Consider the following 20806-nt stretch of genomic DNA (forward strand, 5'->3'; position numbering starts at 1 on the left):
GGTTGTGCTTGCTTGAGTGTATGTATGTATGTATGTATGTATGTATGTATGTATATGTGTGTGTGCAGCCAGGTCGCTCATGATCCACTTTGACATCTGACATCCGTCCAGGTACCCAAAACTGTCCATTAAGGGCAACAGTGAGCGTTGTGGACCGGGGTGGCAGATGGGTGTAAACTGCCAGATCCAGCTCTGAAGGTCGTATGTTCAGTCCCAGTGACAGAACTTGTTTTAAATGTTTTTGTTTTAAGCCTTTCCCAAACCTTAACCATTCAGATTGAAGGCCTAAACTTAACCGTGGAATTGTTTTTGTTTTAACCCTTTCCCATACCTTAACCATTCAGAATGAAGGCCTAAACTTAACCGTGGAGTTGTTTTTGTTTTAACCCTTTCCCATACCTTAACCATTCAGAATGAAGGCCTAAACTTAACCGTGGAATTGTTTTTGTTTTAACCCTTTCCCATACCTTAACCATTCAGAATGAAGGCCTAAACTTAACCGTGGAATTGTTTTTGTTTTAACCCTTTCCCATACCTTAACCATTCAGAATGAAGGCCTAAACTTAACCGTGGAATTGTTTTTGTTTTAACCCTTTCCCAAACCTTAACCATTCAGAATGAAGGCCTAAACATAACCGTGGAGTTGTTTTTGTTTTAACCCTTTCCCAAACCTTAACCATTCAGAATGAAGGCCTAAACTTAACCGTGGAATTGTTTTTGTTTTAACCCTTTCCCATACCTTAACCATTCAGAATGAAGGCCTAAACTTAACCGTGGAATTGTTTTTTTTTAAGCCTTTCCCAAACCTTAACCATTCAGATTGAAGGCCTAAACTTAACCGTGGAATTGTTTTTGTTTTAACCCTTTCCCATACCTTAACCATTCAGAATGAAGGCCTAAACTTAACCGTGGAATTGTTTTTGTTTTAACCCTTTCCCATACCTTAACCATTCAGAATGAAGGCCTAAACTTAACCGTGGAATTGTTTTTGTTTTAACCCTTTCCCAAACCTTAACCATTCAGAATGAAGGCCTAAACTTAACCGTGGAGTTGTTTTTGTTTTAAGCCTTTCCCATACCTTAACCATTCAGAATGAAGGCCTAAACTTAACCGTGGAGTTGTTTTTGTTTTAACCCTTTCCCAAACCTTAACCATTCAGAATGAAGGCCTAAACTTAACCGTGGAGTTGTTTTTGTTTTAACCCTTTCCCAAACCTTAACCATTCAGAATGAAGGCCTAAACTTAACCGTGGAGTTGTTTTTGTTTTAAGCCTTTCCCATACCTTAACCATTCAGAATGAAGGCCTAAACTTAACCGTGGAATTGTTTTTGTTTTAACCCTTTCCCAAACCTTAACCATTCAGAATGAAGGCCTAAACTTAACCGTGGAGTTGTTTTTGTTTTAAGCCTTCAGCTCCGAGGGTGTGTTCAAAGCCAGGTATAGACACCTCTTTGATGTTTTTTAAACCCTTTCCCAAACCTTAACCATTCAGAATGAAGGCCTAAACTTAACCGTGGAGTTGTTTTTGTTTTAAGCCTTCAGCTCCGAGGGTGTGTTCAAAGCCAGGTATAGACACCTCTTTGATGTTTTTTAAACCCTATTCCAAACCTTAACCCTTCATTTAACCATTCAAAATGAATGCCTAAACTTGTGACAGCAGGGGTTCAACCTGTGGTGTCCAAAACACCTTGAAATTTGACATTTGGAGCAACTTCAAAATGTTTGACGTTTGGAGAAATGTGGACAAACGGCAGAATCAGGAGTCAAATTGGTCAAACTATGAGGTCTTGTGTGTGTGTGTGTGTGTGTGTGTGTGTGTGTGTGTGTGTGTGTGTGTGTGTGTGTGCACAGCTGGGACCAGGCTGGACATGAACTTTGGGACACAATGGATTACACGAGTTCCTGCTTATCTTATCTTGGACACTGCAGGGGGCAAGAAGAACAAACCAAACACTGGCACAGACACAATACACTGACCTTCAGCATTTAACAGGACAATAAATTATCATCAACATGGCATTATGTTCATATAGAGTCTACAGTATATGTAGTATTATAGACTATGGTTATATTGCCAAGAGGTGTTTTTCATGTCTAAATGGTCCTGGACTTGCACATACAGTGGGGAGAACAAGTATTTGATACACTGCCGAATTTGCAGGTTTTCCCACTTACAAAGCATGTAGAGGTCTGTAATTTTTATCATAGGTACACTTCAACTATGAGAGACGGAATCTAAAACAAAAATCCAGAAAATCACATTGTATGATCTTTAAGTAATTAATTTGCATTTTATTGCATGACATAAGTATTTGATCACCTACCAACTAGTAAGAATTCCAGCTCTCACAGACCTGTTAGTTTTTCTTTAAGAAGCCCTCCTGTTCTCCACTCATTACCTGTATTAACTGCACCTGTTTGAACTCATTACCTGTATAAAAGACACCTGTCCACACACTCAATCAAACAGACTCCAACCTCTCCACAATGGCCAAGACCAGAGAGCTGTGTAAGGACATCAAGGATAAAATTGTAGACCTGCACAAGGCTGGGATGGGCTACAGGACAATAGGCAAGCAGCTTGGTGAGAAGGCAACTACTGTTGGCGCAATTATTGGAAAATGGAAGAAGTTCAAGATGACGGTCAATCACCCTCGGTCTGGGGCTCCATGCAAGATCTCACCTTGTGGAGCATCAATGATCATGAGGACGGTGAGGGATCAGCCCAGAACTACATGGCAGGACCTGGTCAATGACCTGAAGAGAGCTGGGACCACAGTCTCAAAGAAAACCATTAGTAACACACTACGCCGTCATGGATTAAAATCCTGCAGCGCACGCAAGGTCCCCCTGCTCAAGCCAGCGCATGTCCAGGCCTGTCTGAAGTTTGCCAATGACCATCTGGATGATCCAGAGGAGGAATGGAAGAAGGTCATGTGGTCTGATGAGACAAAAATAGAGCTTTTTGGTCTAAACTCCACTCACCGTGTTTGGAGGAAGAAGGATGAGTACAACCCCAAGAACACCATCCCAACCGTGAAGCATGGAGGTGGAAACATCATTATTTGGGGATGCTTTTCTGCAAAGGGGACAGGATGACTGCACCGTATTGAGGGGAGGATGGATGGGGCCCATGTATCGTGAGATCTTGGCCAACAACCTCCTTCCCTCAGTAAGAGCATTGAAGATGGGTCGTGGCTGGGTCTTCCAGCATGACAACGACCCGAAACACACAGCCAGGGCAACTAAGGAGTGGCTCCGTAAGAAGCATCTCAAGGTCCTGGAGTGGCCTAGCCAGTCTCCAGACCTGAACCCAATAGAAAATCTTTGGAGGGAGCTGAAAGTCCGTATTGCCCAGCGACAGCCCCGAAACCTGAAGGGTCTGGAAAAGGTCTGTATGGAGGAGTGGGCCAAAATCCCTGCTGCAGTGTGTGCAAACCTGGTCAAGAACTATAGGAAATGTATGACCTCTGTAATTGCAAACAAAGGTTTCTGTACCAAATACCAAGTTCTGCTTTTCTGATGTATCAAATACTTATGTCATGCAATAAAATGCAAATTAATTACTTAAAAATCATACAATGTGATTTCTGGATTTTTGTTTTAGATTCCGTCTCTCACAGTTGAAGTGTACCTATGATAGAAATGACAGACCTCTACATGCTTTGTAAGTAGGAAAACCTGCAAAATCGGCAGTGTATCAAATACTTGTTCTCCCCACTGTATGTGTGAGCGACCAGGTATTCAACCAGGTTCATCTGCATGACTCAATACCACCTTAGCTCACTGATCTAAAGGCACTCTGGGAAATAACATAAGTCTTCAGGTCTCAACCACCTCCTTCCACACTATATTGAGACAGAGCCAACAAAGTAGACATTGTTCTTTCTCACCAGCGTTGACTCTGTAATGATTATAATAAACGTCACATCTATATGACCTTTGGATTCAAACAGACTTTCAGCTCTGATTTTATTGTCCTGCTGTACTTTATCATAATGTGATTGTTACAATATAATGAGTCTTGGTCACAGACTGTTTAAATTTCTCTTTTCTACAGTCAATAAAATGGAAAATTGTGCAGTAAATCAATGTTATTGGACCTTTAACAATATTGTTGTAGAGCATCAACCTTAGGCTGTCTTGTTTTTATTTATTTGATGACTTTTGTACAATATACTTTTCCTGAAACTATGCAGACGTTGTGATACAGTACTGAATGTTGAGACTGGTCACTTAACAACAGTGACATCTTGTGTCATAAGGGGAACACATGTAGTGCAACTGGGATTGCAGGGTCACGTGATCCATCCCTCCATGCGGATTGGTTCGATTTGCACCATTCTCCAGTCTCCAGATTGGTTTGAGTAAGCTAAATTGTATGAAAAGAAGAAGTACATGTAACCTTATCAGTCCTTCACCAACTATTCTTTCACACATTTCCATGGAAGAGCAGCACATAAAAGTGAGTCGACAGTTCTACACATTTTAGCTATAAATTGCGAGCTAGATTGAAGTAAACCAGATTGAGTGGCTACGCTAGCTAACCTCATAGTTATGCCAAGGTCCTGTCCTCTATGGTATTTTTTGAAGAACGTTAATACCTACTGTATTTACTATGAATAATCACTGCAACTAATGTACCGAAGAATAGGACGTGATCATCAATTGCAGTCAACGTGTGTGTGATCTCCACATGTGTCTGATTAGGAGGAAGGGCTGATCAATAACTTGATAGTTAGTTAGCTAGTTAGGCAACTCAACAACAGTTACTGTAGCTGTCAGCTAGATGCAGGTGTCATGTCAACATCAGCAGAGTCAACTTCCATCACACATGATTGATCAGTGGAATTTGCCTGATGACTCTTTTATACAGCTACTAACTATCTCTAGTGGCAGTGATGCACAAATAAGTGATACAGAATTGGCTTCCAATAAAAAATAGCAACATACTGAATCGTGAATCACAATAGCCTATCCATATTTACAGTGACTCTCTCAAAGAAACTACTAGTCACCCTGTATACAGTAGAGGCTGCTGAGGGGAGGACGGCTCATAATAATTTCTGGAATGCCGCAAATGGAATGCCACAAATGGAATGCCACAAATGGAATGCCACAAATGGAACGGCATCAAACCATGTGTTTGATGTATTGAATACCATTCCACTGACTTCGCTCCAGCCATTACCACAAGCCCGTCCTCCCCAATTAAGGTGCCACCAACCTCCTGTGCTGTATAACATGTTCTCTCCCCAGACCTGAGGTCCTCTGGTGAGGCTGCTGTGGAGTCATCATGGTGGGCTATGACCCAGGGTCTAAGGGCACTGCTCCAGCCCCAGAAGATGCAGCCCTGTCTGGGTCAGCCGCAGGCATGGTGACCCGAGCCCTGATCAGCCCCCTGGATGTCATCAAGATAAGATTCCAGGTACAGTAAGCATCAGATGGATATTATTGTGGTGCATGTTTTAGTTGCATGGCCACTTTGGACCCTAATCTACTACACAATTAAATGAAACATAATGTAAGTTGGAACTACAGTGCCTTCAGAAAGTATTCAGACCCCATTACGTATTCCACATTTTGTAACATTACAGCCTTATTCTAAAATGTATTATATAGTTGTTTCCCTTAATCTACACACAATACCCATAAAGACAAAGCAAAAACAGATTTTTAGACGTTAGCTAATTTATAAAATACAAAACTGCAATATGACATTTACATAAGTATTCAGACCCTTTACTCAGTACTTTGTTGAAGCACCCTTGGCAGCGATTACAGCCTTGCGTCTTCTTGGAAATGATGCTACAAGCTTGGCACACCTGTATTTGGGAGAGTTTCTCCCTTCTCTGCAGATCCGCTCAAGAGTTGTCAGGTTGGATGGGGAGTGTTGCTGCACAGCTATTTCCAGGTCTCTCCAGATATGTTCTATCGGGTTCATGTCCGGGTTCTGGCTGGGCCACTCAAGGACATTCAGAGACTTGTCCCGAAGCCACTCCTGTGTTGTCTTGGCTGTGTGTTTAGGGTCGTTGTCCTTTTGGAAGGTGAACCTTCGCCCCAGTCTGAGGTCCTGAGCGCTTTGGAGCAGGTTTTCATCAAGGATCTCTCTGTACTTTGTTACGTTCATCGTTTCCTTGATCCTGACTAGTCTCCCAGTCCCTGCCGCTGAAAAACATCCCCACAGCATGATGCTGCCACCACCATGCTTCACCGTACGGATGGTGCCAGGTTTCCTCCAGATGTGACGCTTGGCATTCATGCCAAAGAGTTGAATCTTGGTTTCATCAGACCAGAGAATATTGTTTCTCATGGTCCGAGTGTCTTTAGGTGCCTTTTGGCAAATTCCTTTATGCCTTTTACTGAGGAGTGGCTTCCGTCTGGCCAATCTACTGTAAAGCCTGATTGGTGGAGTGCTGCAGAGATGGTTTTCCTTCTTGAACGCTCTCTCATCTCCACAGAGGAACTCGAGAACTTTGTCAGAGTGACCATCGGGTCCAACAAGGTCCTTCTCCCCCTATTGCTCAGTTTGGCTGGGCGGCCAGCTCTAGGAAGAGTCTTGGTGGTTTCAAACTTCTTCCATTTAAGAATGATTGAGGCCACTGTGTTATTGAGGACCTTCAATGCTGCAGAAATATTTTGGTACACTTCCCCAGATCTGTGCCTCGACACAATCCTGTCTCGGCGCTCTATGGCCAATTCCTTCAACCTCATGGCTTGGTTTTTGCTCTGACATGCACTGTCAACTGTGGGACCTTATTTAGGCACAGGTGTGTGCCTTTCCAAATCATGTCCAATCAATTGAATCTACCACAGGTGGACTCCAAGTTGTAGAAACATCTCAAGGATGATCAATGGAAACAGGAGGCACCTGAGCTCAATTTCAAGTCTCATAGCAAAGGGGTCTGAATACATTCCGAATGCACTGTTTTTGTGGCCAAACCCTAGTGGTACTGGTAAACATACAACTCGGTTATTTGTGCATGATAACCGCTGCCCAGGCTTTTATGACTTGAACCAAAAAGCTCAGTGTTGTGAGACTCACTGAAATCAAGCTTTTTTTGTCCTGAAGAAGTTTGTTTCATTGCTACTAACCATTGTTTGGTTGTGCTGCATTCTTTTGATGTGAGTCACAGCACCACACCCAGACCCTCAGACACCACTGGGCATGCCCAGTTTCTCACAACACACTGGTGGCCATGGCAACACACACTGATGATGTGCTCAGCATTTGCTAGGGAATGACTTACAACTGTGTGTGTGTGCATGTGCATATGTGTATTTAGTTCTACACAAGAATGTCTATAGCAGAATGTCCTCTTTCCCGTCTACACACCCCTCCTTGCGTACACAGTTGCAGATAGAGCGCGTATCGTCAAGGCACCCTGAAGGGAAGTACTGGGGTCTGTTCCAGGCATCACGTTGTATCCTGGCAGAGGAGGGGCTGCCTGCCTTCTGGAAAGGACATGTCCCCGCCCAGCTCCTCTCTGTCTGCTTCGGGGCAGTACAGGTAGGGAACATACACTGGGGCATTTTTCCTGTCAGAATGCCCTGTTGTATGTCACACAGTGTTGTGGTTGAATGAGTTGTTTTCTGACTCAACTCTTTGTCACTAGCTAGCCGTTGCCCTGTAACGCCTCAATAGCATCTCTCACATGGTAGTGGGTTGATAGATTATAATATATAGTCATGTGCCTCACTTTTTTTTTCTCTCTCTTGTTTTTATCCCTGTGGTCTCCATTCATGGCTGTGCTGTATAACTTGGCACTGTTGTCTGCATTTTGTGTTTTCATCTGTGCTTTAAGGTTGTGTTTTAAGGCTGTGTTTTCATCCCTCCATAGTTTGCCAGCTTTGAGTTCCTGACTGAGATGACCCACAAGAGCACCGCATATGACAGCCAGACAGCAGGGGTGCACTTTGTGTGTGGCGGTCTGGCCGCCTGCTCTGCCACTGTAGCCTGCCAGCCACTAGACACACTGCGAACACGCTTCGCAGCTCAGGGAGAGCCCAAGGTGAGAGACAAAGAAAAACATACAGTATGAATCTATCGAAAAGCATTAGCTTTATTGTACCATTATCAAAAGCAGTAATAGTCCATTAACTCTGCAACCCATAATTTGCCAAGCACCAAAACGACAACCACACAATTTCAACCAGTAATTTATTATTTATAAACTAAATATAAATTTATAGCAAACTAGGTATAATAATTAACTGTCAAACTACTTAACCCCTTAAAAGGATCATTTAGAAAAATTTAACATCTTTATTTAGATATTTGTTTCCTTACCTTGAAGGCAGTCTATGGACAAGGAGTGACTGTAATCCACACTTTGGCTTTGTTAAAGTGTTATCATTGTATCTTTGGCTTGTGCTACTGATAGCTATTAGCTAACCACAGGCATCATCTGTAACATAGGTGTATGGCAGCCTGAGACATGCTGTGTCCACCATGTACCGCACTGAGGGGGCCCTGGGGTTCTACCGTGGCCTGGGTCCAACACTGGTGGCAGTGTTCCCCTACGCAGGCCTGCAGTTCTTCTTCTACAAGGTCCTCAAGAACCTCATGGGACCACCGCCCAAGGACAGCAACGTCGGAGGTCAGTGGCCAGTGTAGGGATGGTCATGCCTTTGACCACATGACACTGTTTAAATACACAACACTGTACACATAGCAATGACTGTTAAGGGTATAGGGCCTAGAAACTAGAATATAACCTCGGCTTGGCTAGCAAACAGGAAACTCACTATGTAACTAGGGCCTGGATAGTGCCCAGTACCACTGACTGAACACAAATACATGACTTTGAAGGATAGTGGCCTAGAAACTACCTGAACATTACTGCTTGTTTCCTTTCTATTGTAGGCAACCTCAGAAGCTTGGTATGTGGAAGCTGTGCTGGAGTCATCAGCAAGACAATGACCTACCCCTTTGACCTCATCAAAAAGAGACTGCAGGTGGGAGGGTTTGAAGAAGCCAGAGTCCACTTTGGACAGGTACGATAGACATCTTATTACTTTGTCTCATTCAGTCATGTGCCTGACAGCAGGTCTTATATTAGAGCGAAGATGGCTGTCATACGGGGCATCCATCTACATGACATTGAAGTGTGTTGTTTCTGCTTACTGTGTGCAGGTGCGGAAGTATGGTGGCTTTGTAGACTGTGTGTCCCAGATCGCCAGAGAGGAGGGTCTCCGGGGCTTTCTCAAAGGCCTATCTCCCAGCCTAGTGAAAGCAGCTGTCTCCACGGGCTTCACCTTCTTCTGGTATGAGTTCTTCCTTAATGCCATACAGAACCTGAAGGGCAGCCAGTGAGCAGAGGAGCTCTGGGTAGAAGTTGCTTTTAGGCACAGATCTAGGATCAGCTCAACCGCTCCAAATTCTAATCTCAACCAATATGGGGAAAATGTGAAAATGGACCATAGATCAGTGTCTAGGGCAGCATTTCCCTAACTCGGTCCTCGGGACCCCAGGGGGTACACATTTTATTTTTTGCCCTAGCACTACACAGCTGATTCAAATGATCAAGGCTTGATGATTAGTTGATTATTTGAATCAGCTGTGTAGTGCTAGGGTAAAAACCAAAACGTCCACCCGGGGGCCAGAATCGAGTTTAGGAAACCCTGGCTTAGGGGCAACTGAAGAAGCAGAGGAACTCAAAGCACTGGAAAAGAAAGGAGGGAATGGCAGAATCACGCACATCTACATCGTACATGCCATATCCCCCTCCCACTGGTGATAGGAGTCAACATTGCTGGGAAGAAGAAAAAAAGTCTCTCCTTATTGCTGTTTACCTATAGTGTATCTTATAAGTTGGGAAAGTCAAGGTGTGGTGCTGCTCTGGACCTTCCACATAAGGAATGATGTCACCTCACCTTACCGTGTGTTTGTTGTCAGTGTCCAAACACCTTGATGTTAGTATGTCTATACTGGAACTCTTTGCTGTTATTTTTACACTATACTCATGGTTTGTGGTGCACAGTCTATATTGAGGACAGGAAGCCTGTTACTTTTAAAGACTTTTGTAATTGACCAAAAATTGCCATATTTGTAACCGCTATTGTAACAATGTGTTCTGTTTCAACTACCTGCAGAATTGCCTTATTTGATGGGCAGCATAAGGAGGATATAGCCATTGTCTTAGATCATGTACTGAGAATATACCTCTGGAAGTGTTATTCTGTGTTTTGACAGCTGCGGAAGGGGGGGAAATCACTTAAATTCTCCATTTCAATGTTTTGTATGTTAAATTGATAAGCTCAGATGGTTGCTCTTGAAACCGATAGATACCATGGAGCGAAGGGAAAGAGATGCTTGATCTAGGCTAAAATAAATAGTCAGAACCTGGTCAAAGTTGATCCTATCACGGAATGCTCTTTTAATAGGGACGATTCAATACATTTCAACTAAAAGTTGTGGTGTTAACTAATGTGTTAGCATAGACTCAGTTATCATGCATTCTAAATGAGGTGCAAGGGTTTGTTGCTTTCCGAGTGGAATGTGTTTCAATATTTATAACCATTTCTATATGGTTGGTAATGCTTATTTAATAACAGAAGTACATTTACCATCTATGCTGTTTTCAGTTTCCTTTTCTTTGATGTTCTGTACATTCATTTTCAGTGACCTGTTGTAACAGCTTTTATGGCTCAGCATTGGATTGTTTTGCTAAATTCTCAAACTGGCACTTGCTCAGTGCTAAATTAAGACTAAAGAAGCATGACGGTGTATGTTACTTTTAAATATATGACCAACTGAATAAGAGCGTCTGCTAAATGATTAAAATGTAAACGTCTAAACACAGCATATCTAACACTGTATTTAAAATTGAATATTTATTCTATGTATGTTTAATGCTGGAAAGATTGCACTTGGTGGGACAATTTCTTGTACTATGTGTAACATTGTGTCGGCTACTGATGCACGGTACAAAGTGGTGGCAGGTGTGTCAGTCTATATTTGGGTTTTTATTTAAAACGCATTGTATCGTACAATGCTTTGTTATTTTTGAACTGTTTTTGAATAAAGAAAATGCATGCAAATGAACCTGTCATTGGAATGATATAGTCAGAATAGAACAGATTGTAATAATGTGGGTTTCGTCTATGGGTAAACAGTTTATTTAACGTCACTGGACACTTCTCCCTAGGCGTCAGTGCGCATTTTGTCCAATACTGTTGGAACACAGCGCGTGCGCAGAAAGCACTCAGGAAGTGAGGAACAAACAGCACAGCACAGCACAGTGGAGGGTGTATGTACAATGTAATCACTGCTTCAAACTCAACTTTAGGAAAGTAAGTCTTGATTTAAGTTTATATTTAGAAACCTGAACGAACATAATTTGAGCTCTTGTAAATCAGACTTGGCAAGTCAGTTAGTTTAGCTAGTTAGCCACTCAACAACTCCAACCTTTTCAAACATATTCGCTTGGTAACTAACGTTATCTGTGTAACAAGTCGTTAACTAGCTAGCTAGTTGTTTCGTTACTAATTTTAGCAGCTAGTTAGATAGCTAGCTAAATTGTACCGACTTTTTGCATTAATTGCGTGCATGTTTAGTAGCAGCCAATTTTTTTTTTTCGGTAGCTCGATCCAATCTCTTATGGTGAAATATTAATACCGCAAACTGTTACCGGTATTTATTGCTGGGTTGGCATGTAGTGCAGTTTGATGCAACGGGACAGGTTGCTGCTAGTCTCGTGCACCAGACTTGCTGCCCTTCCATATCCTGGGAACGAGGTTAGGCTGCTGCAAAGGTTTCGTTTGTTTGAAAATGCAACTCCTGACCCAGTAGAAGTCATGCAATTTCATTGTGACTTTTTACAATGGATGGGTGGACAATGCATCCTCTAACATACAAATGGCAATTAACTATTGGTATTTGAAGATATGATAAATCTGTTTCTACATTGCTTGTATGCAAACTACCTTTTTATTTGGGCAATATTAGAGGAACTGCTTATGTTGGCTTAATCCCCCATATCCCCCTATGAAAGAGGCCTGGGGGGCAGCCAGATTGATGACAACAGCGTTAGACAGCTTTGTGCTGAGACATAGTTCTGTCTAATGAATTTCGCTTGAAATGATGTTTGAAAACATAGTCTGTCTGTATCCATGGTCTTTTTCAGTATCACTTGTAAAAAATGGAAAACTGTAAAGAGGACTACAAGATTCAGTCTTTCGACTTGGAGACCCAGAATCTGCTGAAAACGGCCCTGAAAGGTCAGTCCCTAATGTAGTGATTCTGTGAAGATGTACAGTGCCTTGCGAAAGTATTCGGCCCCCTTGAACTTTGCGACCTTTTGCCACATTTCAGGCTTCAGACATAAAGATATAAAACTGTATTTTTTTTGTGAAGAATCAACAACAAGTGGGACACAATCATGAAGTGGAACGACATTTATTGGATATTTCAAACTTTTTTAACAAATCAAAAACTGAAAAATTGGGCGTGCAAAATTATTCAGGCCCTTTACTTTCAGTGCAGAAAACTCTCTCCATAAGTTCAGTGAGGATCTCTGAATGATCCAATGTTGACCTAAATGACTAATGATGATAAATACAATCCACCTGTGTGTAATCAAGTCTCCGTATGAATGCACCTGCACTGTGATAGTCTCAGATGTCCGTTAAAAGCGCAGAGAGCATCATGAAGAACAAGGAACACACCAGGCAGGTCCGAGATACTGTTGTGAAGAAGTTTAAAGCCGGATTTGGATACAAAAAGATTTCCCAAGCTTTAAACATCCCAAGGAGCACTGTGCAAGCGATAATATTGAAATGGAAGGAGTATCAGACCACTGCAAATCTACCAAGACCTGGCCGTCCCTCTAAACTTTCAGCTCATACAAGGAAAAGACTGATCAGAGATGCAGCCAAGAGGCCCATGATCACTCTGGATGAACTGCAGAGGTGAGTACAGCTGAGGTGGGAGACTCTGTCCATAGGACAACAATCAGTCGTATATTGCACAAATCTGGCCTTTATGGAAGAGTGGCAAGAAGAAAGCCATTTCTTAAAGATATGCATAAAAAGTGTTGTTTAAAATTTGCCACAAGCCACCTGGGAGACACACCAAACATGTGGAAGAAGGTGCTCTGGTCAGATGAAACCAAAATTGAACTTTTTGGCAACAATGCAAAACGTTATGTTTGGCGTAAAAGCAACACAGCTGAACACACCATCCCCACTGTCAAACATGGTGGTGGCAGCATCATGGTTTGGGCCTGCTTTTCTTCAGCAGGGACAGGGAAGATGGTTAAAATTGATGGGAAGATGGATGGAGCCAAATACAGGACCATTCTGGAAGAAAACCTGATGGAGTCTGCAAAAGACCTGAGACTGGGACGGAGATTTGTCTTCCAACAAGACAATGATCCAAAACATAAAGCAAAATCTACAATGGAATGGTTCAAAAATAAACATATCCAGGTGTTAGAATGGCCAAGTCAAAGTCCAGACCTGAATCCAATCGAGAATCTGTGGAAAGAACTGAAAACTGCTGTTCACATATGCTCTCCATCCAACCTCACTGAGCTTGAGCTGTTTTACAAGGAGGAATGGGAGAAAATTTCAGTCTCTCGATGTGCAAAACTGATAGAGACATACCCCAAGCGACTTACAGCTGTAATCGCAGCAAAAGGGGGTACTACAAAGTATTAACTTAAGGGGGCTGAATAATTTTGCACGCCCAATTTTTCAGTTTTTGATTTGTTAAAAAAGTTTGAAATATCCAATAAATGTCGTTCCACTTCATGATTGTGTCCCACTTGTTGTTGATTCTTCACAAAAAAATACAGTTTTATATCTTTGTTTGAAGCCTGAAATGTGGCAAAAGGTCGCAAAGTTCAAGGGGGGCGAATACTTGTGCAAGGCACTGTATATAAAGGTCTGTGTGAAAAATCAACACAGTCAGATTGATAATGTTTTGTTTTTACAATTAAGTACATAGTACAGTGTCATGTTCATTAGTGCAAACCGTAGCAATAGATTTCAACAATTTTGCAACAGAAAAAGAAAACAACTTTGTTATGGGGCATGCTCAGATGCAACCTTGCCGATTCAGAGCGTTATTGTCAAATGTTGTGCCTATTGAACGTGACCCAGTAGCAAGTGTAAGTGTGGCTGTCTTTGGATTAGCCCTCTCTCTGCCCTCAGAGCCCAGCACGGTGGACCTGGAGAAGGTGTCCAATGTCATCGTGGACCAGTCTTTGAAGGACCAGGTCTTCAGCAAAGAGGCAGGACGCATTTGCTACACTATCGTTCAGGTAGGGTAATAATCACCTTAAAACTACTTGCCTTTCTGGCTGATAGTAATGGTGGTAATTCCCCTTACTGTTGTTATCTTTGACTAGGGCTTCACACCTAGGCCTAGAACATGGTGTGAACTAAAGCTGGAGTTTGACTGTAAACAAGGTCAAATGAGCTCCTCTCTAGAAGCTCAGATCTAAGATCAGCTTACCGTCTTCAAATCCTAACCATTTGGTGGGTGGGCAGCTTAGTGGTGGTGGGGATCAAGGGGTTTATCATTGTCAAATGGCAACTCAATCCTACTCAACCCAATCCTACTATTTTGCTCCCCGGGATCAGTGCTTTAACTTCCTAGTTGTATATATCCATAGACTGGAACCATACAGATGCTTATGGCTGTGTGTGTTCTTTTTCTCTACCACACCTTGCAGGCTGAGGCCAAGCACAACAACGGAAACGTGTTCCGGCGGAATCTGCTCAACCGGCTGCAGCTGGAGTTCGTGGCCCGGGAGGACACACGGCTTCGCTCGCTGCAGGAGTGGGTCTGCTTCGTCACCTTCATCTGCAACGTCTTCGACTACCTCAAGGTATGAGCCAAAACATTCCAGAATCCCTATTCATATTCTAACTGGAGATATCTAACAATCTATTCACAATTTAAAATGAGCCAAGCTGTGCTGGGCATCCATCATAATTGCTGGAACCGTGCTGGAAAGAACATTGTACAAGGACAATATCCAAAACCTGCGCAGTACGGTTCATCCCTATAGTGTGAATCGGGCATCGTATCTCCAGTTTTATTTGAGCTATTTCTTCATGGAATTTTTTATTTTTTAATCTTTATTTAACTAGGCAAATCAGTTAAGAACTAAATATTATTTTCAATGACGGCCTAGGAACAGTGGGTTAACTGTCTTGTTCAGGGGCAGAACGACAGATTTGTACCTAGTCAGCTAGGAGATTCAAACTTGCAACCTTTAGGTTAGTAGCCCAACGCTCTAACCACTAGGCTACCCTGCCGCCCCAAAATATATACGCATAGAAGCTTTTCTTATCAATTAAATGTTAATAGGTCCTTGTGTTTTCCCCTCCCCAGGTGAACAACATGCCTATGGTGGCTCTGGTGCATCCTGTGTTTGACTGCATGTTAAGGCTGGCTCAGCCTGACTCATTGAACAATGAGGAAGAGGTGGGTCAAATATGGCACAGCACCTTTTTTAGTATTTCAACTGAGGACATATTTCAATTGTCTCTCACTTCTTTTTGTGCAATATGTTGGTTATTTACCAAACATACATTTCAGATTAAAGGGAGAACCAAATTTAAATGTTTTTGCTAAAATGTCCGGCTTTATATGGTGGCTACTGTTTGAAATCTGAAAACAAATGTACATGCTATAGCCGGAGTACATCTCTGAATGTGATTTCCCCTTCTCTGATAATGATATGCTTTGTTTAATATTGGTGCTCCTTTGCTTCTCCTTCCCCCAGGTAGACTGCCTGGTGCTCCAGCTGCACCGCATTGGGGACCAGCTGGAGAAGATGGACGGACAGAAGATGGACGAGCTCTTCTACCTGCTGCGGGACGGCTTCCTACTGCAGGAGGGCCTGAGCTCCATGGCCCGTCTTCTGCTACTGGAGATCCTGGAGTTCAGAGCCGGGGGCTGGATGCTCAGCGACACGGCCCAGAAATACTACTACAGCGAAGTCACCGACTAGACTGAGGCCAGGCCAGGCTACAGTAGGTGGATGGTGTTCTATAGGAACAACATGGGATTGGACGAGCTCGGGTTGGAATCTCCCGTTTCGTGTCTACTGAATGTGACCCTGAATGATAGTATTGGGAGAGGGGCTGCATCGTGGATGATTCCAGAAAGGACACTTTTTTTTTTTGCTGAGCTTTGCCATGGGGTAGCCACTAGTCAGTGTGGTTAGCAGCAGGGATATTTCCACTAGCCAGATAGTCGGTTTGAAATGTGCAATTGTAAATGGTTGTTAAAAGGTTTTTTTTTTGGCGAGAGGTGTATTTGAATTGGATTGGTTTGAAGCAAGTTTGACTGATATTTTGTGGGTTTTGAATTGCAGTTTTTACTCCAGTCAAAAGATTTATTATTAATCCCTTTGCTTTCTGACATTCCAATGTTATGAGACATTTCACTATTCTACATAAGTAGTTCAGATACACATTCCAGTCACGTGGGCTTGACCATGATTGAGTTAATCTTATAGATCCTCTGCCAGTCGTTACCGATACTGTTTTCAAAGGTGATGATCTTCGTAAATGTTTCTACAAAGAATCTTGAGAGGTCTGCAGAACTTTTCGAGAGCTTAGACAGTCATTATGCCCAAGTGAATGTATGAATCAAATTATGATCTTACAATCAATGCTTTACAAAATAGGCTGCTTTTACACAGACAGACCAATTCTGGTCTTTATTTTGTTTTACCAGTAATTTGTATTTTTACCAATCAGATTAACTATTTTGCCAATAATTAGGTGAAATATCAGAATTGGGCTGCCTGTCTAAATACAGCCATATGGTTTAAATCAATTGGACAAAATACTTTACAGTCAACTTTAGTTTTAAAAGCACCTGTTGTTTGAGTGGTAGATTAAAATGACTGAAAAGCATTTTGACAAAATCAATCAAACAAAAGATAAACACAACGCATGTAACTCCACGTGGGTCCACCCTGCTGCCAATGACTCTTAAGCCTCTTCGTTTCCCCTGAGGTCAAAAAGCACATGACAAGAGAGGGTGACAATTTGGTATTATTAGGATTTGGGACCAAGAGATTTGTCATAAGTAATTTGTAATATTTCCTTTCTGAAAATATCAATATATTTAACTTTTTATGGTCTGAATCCTAGTTTCTGAATTGTTAATATCACAAGTTTATCTGAAAAATAGTTTTGTAGTACATGTGATGCCAGTATAGACAGCAATATCGTCAAAGCTGGACGTTCTAGTCAGTTTTTGCTGATTCTAATAAGAACTAGTTTTGCAGATGTTTTTGTATTCACAAGTCTCTAAGAGGTACTGTACCTCTTTTAAACGACATAGTCCACACTTTGGTGCTACAAAATGGATGCTGGCTTTTTGCTTTCGGCTTGGGAAAACTGTGCACCACAATGCAAACATTTATTCAGTTTGGAAGCTGAGAATATTACTGACTGCATTATAGTGACTTTATAAGTTCTGTCTGGCTGTTCACTACTCGTTACTGTTAGATTTTCAAAACAGTAGTACGTCTGAGATTCATTCCACCAGCACTAAGCTTTTACCAGCTTCACTTTATTGAAGAAGTCCACATCTACTAGTTTTTGTAGTTCAGAATATGTATGTTTTATAATGTTTACACTGTGTGCTGACCGAGTGCTTTAATACGCTCACAGAACCAAACACGGTGTCTTGGAAAAACCACTGACCACAATCAAGCAGCATACTATTTCTAGGTCCTGTTCCAATATCTTTAACATTCATCTATCCTTCCTTCCTCATAGTAATCACTGATCCATTGCAGATATTTTTCCTACCCTAGTTATGTCAGCTCAGTGATTACTGGAAGAAAGTGAGGGAGGCATGGGGAATCGTTGATAATTCCAGCAGGGACATTGACTGAATGAAACTCTTTGAAGAGGGAAGAACCATATAATTTTTTTGAAGATATGATCACAAATATTGTGTTAGTTAGTAGGCTATTTTAGTAACCTCTGTTGGCCCTAGTGGACAGTTGTCGAATAGATTGAAAAGTTTATTTGGTAATAGTAGTTGTGGAATCGGAATAGTAACACTTGGGTGACTGACATAACTTTTCTATTGTTTTACATTTAGTTCACTAGATCAGTGTTTCTCAACAGTTTATTCAAAACTGTGGTTCTCAGTGTACATTAAGCAAGCACTAAAATAAACTTTTTGGTCATCCGCTAGTTTGAGCATATTTGATAGGGCCATGATGTTGAAAGAAGATTATTGAAGTAAATGTGTATATGCTATAGGGCCTATTTATTGCTACATAAAGACCAAGTATTCAAAGTAGTCATTCAGTAGAAACCTAATTTGAACAGGAAGTGCAGCACTCACAATTTGCCTACTAGTGGTTTGCGTACATGCCATTTGTTTTACACAGAATTACCAAATAAGTTTGAGCATTTTGTACATTTATCTACCCAAGTAGATATATAGAAAGTTTGAGTTTACTGCGTGAAGACAGAGCTCAGTGTATATTTTCCTATAAATATTTCCATTACTGTAGTTGGGTATCTGTTCAAATGTCAGAAGTACCAACATTGGTCAATTTCATTTTTGCTACTGCTGTACATTGACTGAAGATGAATAAAATAAAATCGACCTGGGTTTTACCTAAGCTTTTATTTATTTGAAGATGTCACTGAATGCACCTATATTGTAAATACAGTATGTGATCATGTCATTTAATGTTTTCACAATCATTCTTTATTGAACCATAATACAATGTTAGTAAAAAGCCACATTTACAGTAACTGTATTTGTGGTCAGTATACTTGGATACACACCATTCCAAATATTTCACAATGGAGTCCAAGAGATGTATATTTACATAGCCTGTCAATGCCCTACATTGAAGACAATCTCCCATGATGTGTTGCACAAATGTCCATTATGTTTTTTTTTTCCCAACAAGGAACTCCATCTCAAGTTTGACCAAAGGGACAATGGATTGAATTCCTTCCAGTCCAAAAGGTCCCATTTTGAATGCTGCACTCAGACTACCACCAGCGATAGTGGGCGTAGGCTCTGTTGGATTCAGCCATCTTGTGCAGTTCGTGTTTCCGTTTGACCACGTTGCCCTCCTTGGAGAAGGCGGCCAGCAGTTCCTGGGATAGTTTTTCGTACATTAGTGTGCGTCTGTGCTTGTTGTCCCGGCACTCTGTGATCATCCACTTCATGGCCAGGAAGCGCCGTCTGTTGTCTGTCAGAGGTATGGGCACCTGCAGAGTGGAGAGGGACAATACAGGATGTCATTACACATACTGTATGAGACTAAAGATAAATGACATTTGTCATGTCTATTGTGGAGAATAAAGAGTTGATGTATATTTTTCTACAAACTATCACCCCATGGTTGTGTTCATTAGGCACCAAAGACAAGAAAATAGACAAACAGGGAGGGACTACCAGAACCCCTGTTTTCATTACGTTGCATAACGTTTTGCTACGTTGTGAACTAATGAATAAGACACTGTAGAAATGGTGAGAGTACTGACCTGATAGAACTTGCCCCCTTTCTGAATGCTGGCCAGGCCAATGACAGGCTTGCAGTTCTCCAGAGCCTGGTGGAAGATGGCGTATGGATTACACTCGATCTCTGCCTTCTTTCCCTCGGGGGCTTTGTGGTACTTCTCCACCTGTTTTCTCTTCATGTTCTCCAATGTCTGAAAAGAGAAGGATGGGCATTAGTGTATATTTACATTACATGGCAAACTATATCAAACAGTCCAAGAATCCCACTATACCTGTGTGATGATACCTTTGGCAATAATCTTGTCACCATCTTTCATCATCATGTTGACAAACTTGCTGTGAAGAGAAAGAATAGTGATCAGCTGTAATTCAGACTATTGACAGGGTAAACATACAACCACATGACTGAGCTACATGTATTTCAGTGTTTTGTAGGGTTATGCATTAATGTGTGTTGGGGTTAGGTACCTCAACACAGGGTCGTTGAAAACAGAGCTGGTAACAGAGTTGGTGGCTGCCTTTATGGGCCTGACAGATTTCAGCTCCCTCTCCTCTTTCTGCTCAGGTGTGAGCTCAGTCTCTGGGATGTGGTACACCTCTTTCCGAGGCTCAGGCTCCAGGTAGTAAGGGTTGTACCTGCTCCATCTCACCAGGAGTACCCTAGAGAAGCATGAGCAACAGAAGATTATGACACTTCATGTTTAATAGTCAAATACAATGCAATGGTTATAGCATATCATGGACAATATCTATACATGATCATTTAACCATCTAATGTTGCTTGCAGAAACATATGGGGTAACTAGTGTTTCTTAACTCTGGTACTGTCACCTCGCGCCCTGGATCAGAGATAGTGTTTGTGCTTGTTAAAATCTACATGAACAAATCGTGACCAACCACACTCACTCACACTGATTCACAAACTTGTTCTTACAGGACGGGTGATTTTCTATTTTGCTACAATCAATACAGTGGGTGGCATGTCTCTAAATACTACAACGTTTAATGTAAATGTAGCTGAATTAGCTAACGTAGTTGTAATAAACTTATGCAATGATAAGTGTCATACTAGTGCAGTATCACAGTGTTAAGATACACATCCATAGCGTCGTTAATCAGCAAAATTATAATTACCTTGGTGTCCAAGGTTTTAGTAAACCTGTGAGGGAGGCAGCCATCTTGGAAAGTGTGGTGCGAAGACCACTGGTAGATGCCATAAAGCAAAACTAATTTCTATGATTTATTTTCCAAAATAAAGCATTATTCAGCTAAATGTTTGAATTTCTAAATTTCACACCAAACAATAAATGCATATTTTTCTAGGTTTTATTG

The 20806-nt window shown here is 41.7% G+C and overlaps 3 protein-coding genes across 4 annotated transcripts; 2 read left to right on the top strand and 1 right to left on the bottom strand.

The window, feature by feature from the left end:
- Positions 1-4302: 4302 nt before the first annotated feature.
- On the top strand, positions 4303-11043 carry LOC110486874 (mitochondrial thiamine pyrophosphate carrier). Its single transcript, XM_021558706.3, has 7 exons — positions 4303-4465; positions 5260-5428; positions 7355-7510; positions 7842-8012; positions 8420-8600; positions 8867-8997; positions 9137-11043. Exons 2-7 carry the CDS (start codon positions 5297-5299, stop codon positions 9314-9316), a joined length of 951 nt encoding a protein of 316 aa, XP_021414381.3. The 5' UTR covers positions 4303-4465; positions 5260-5296; the 3' UTR covers positions 9317-11043.
- A 134-nt stretch (positions 11044-11177) lies between these two features.
- Positions 11178-18598, top strand: LOC110486882 (MIF4G domain-containing protein B). 2 transcript variants are annotated; one of them, XM_021558722.3, is made up of 6 exons: positions 11178-11295; positions 12129-12222; positions 14158-14267; positions 14682-14837; positions 15347-15439; positions 15741-18598. In XM_021558722.3, the coding sequence occupies exons 2-6, from the start codon at positions 12144-12146 to the stop codon at positions 15966-15968; spliced, it is 666 nt and encodes a 221-aa protein (XP_021414397.2). In that variant the 5' UTR covers positions 11178-11295; positions 12129-12143; the 3' UTR covers positions 15969-18598. The 2 variants fall into 2 exon arrangements, with proteins under 2 accessions (XP_021414397.2, XP_021414396.2); XM_021558721.3 differs by having other exon boundaries at positions 11187-11295; positions 14140-14267.
- A 5-nt stretch (positions 18599-18603) lies between these two features.
- Positions 18604-20772, bottom strand: LOC110486881 (small ribosomal subunit protein uS7m). Its single transcript, XM_036941617.2, has 5 exons — positions 20609-20772; positions 19943-20134; positions 19747-19810; positions 19498-19665; positions 18604-19221 (listed from the first exon to the last, which is right to left on the bottom strand). Exons 1-5 carry the CDS (start codon positions 20689-20691, stop codon positions 19000-19002), a joined length of 729 nt encoding a protein of 242 aa, XP_036797512.1. The 5' UTR covers positions 20692-20772; the 3' UTR covers positions 18604-18999.
- Positions 20773-20806: the final 34 nt, after the last annotated feature.

This window comes from Oncorhynchus mykiss, chromosome 13 (assembly GCF_057628025.1).
Source record: "Oncorhynchus mykiss isolate SJ-2025 chromosome 13, ASM5762802v1, whole genome shotgun sequence".
Taxonomy (NCBI): Eukaryota; Metazoa; Chordata; class Actinopteri; order Salmoniformes; family Salmonidae; genus Oncorhynchus; species Oncorhynchus mykiss.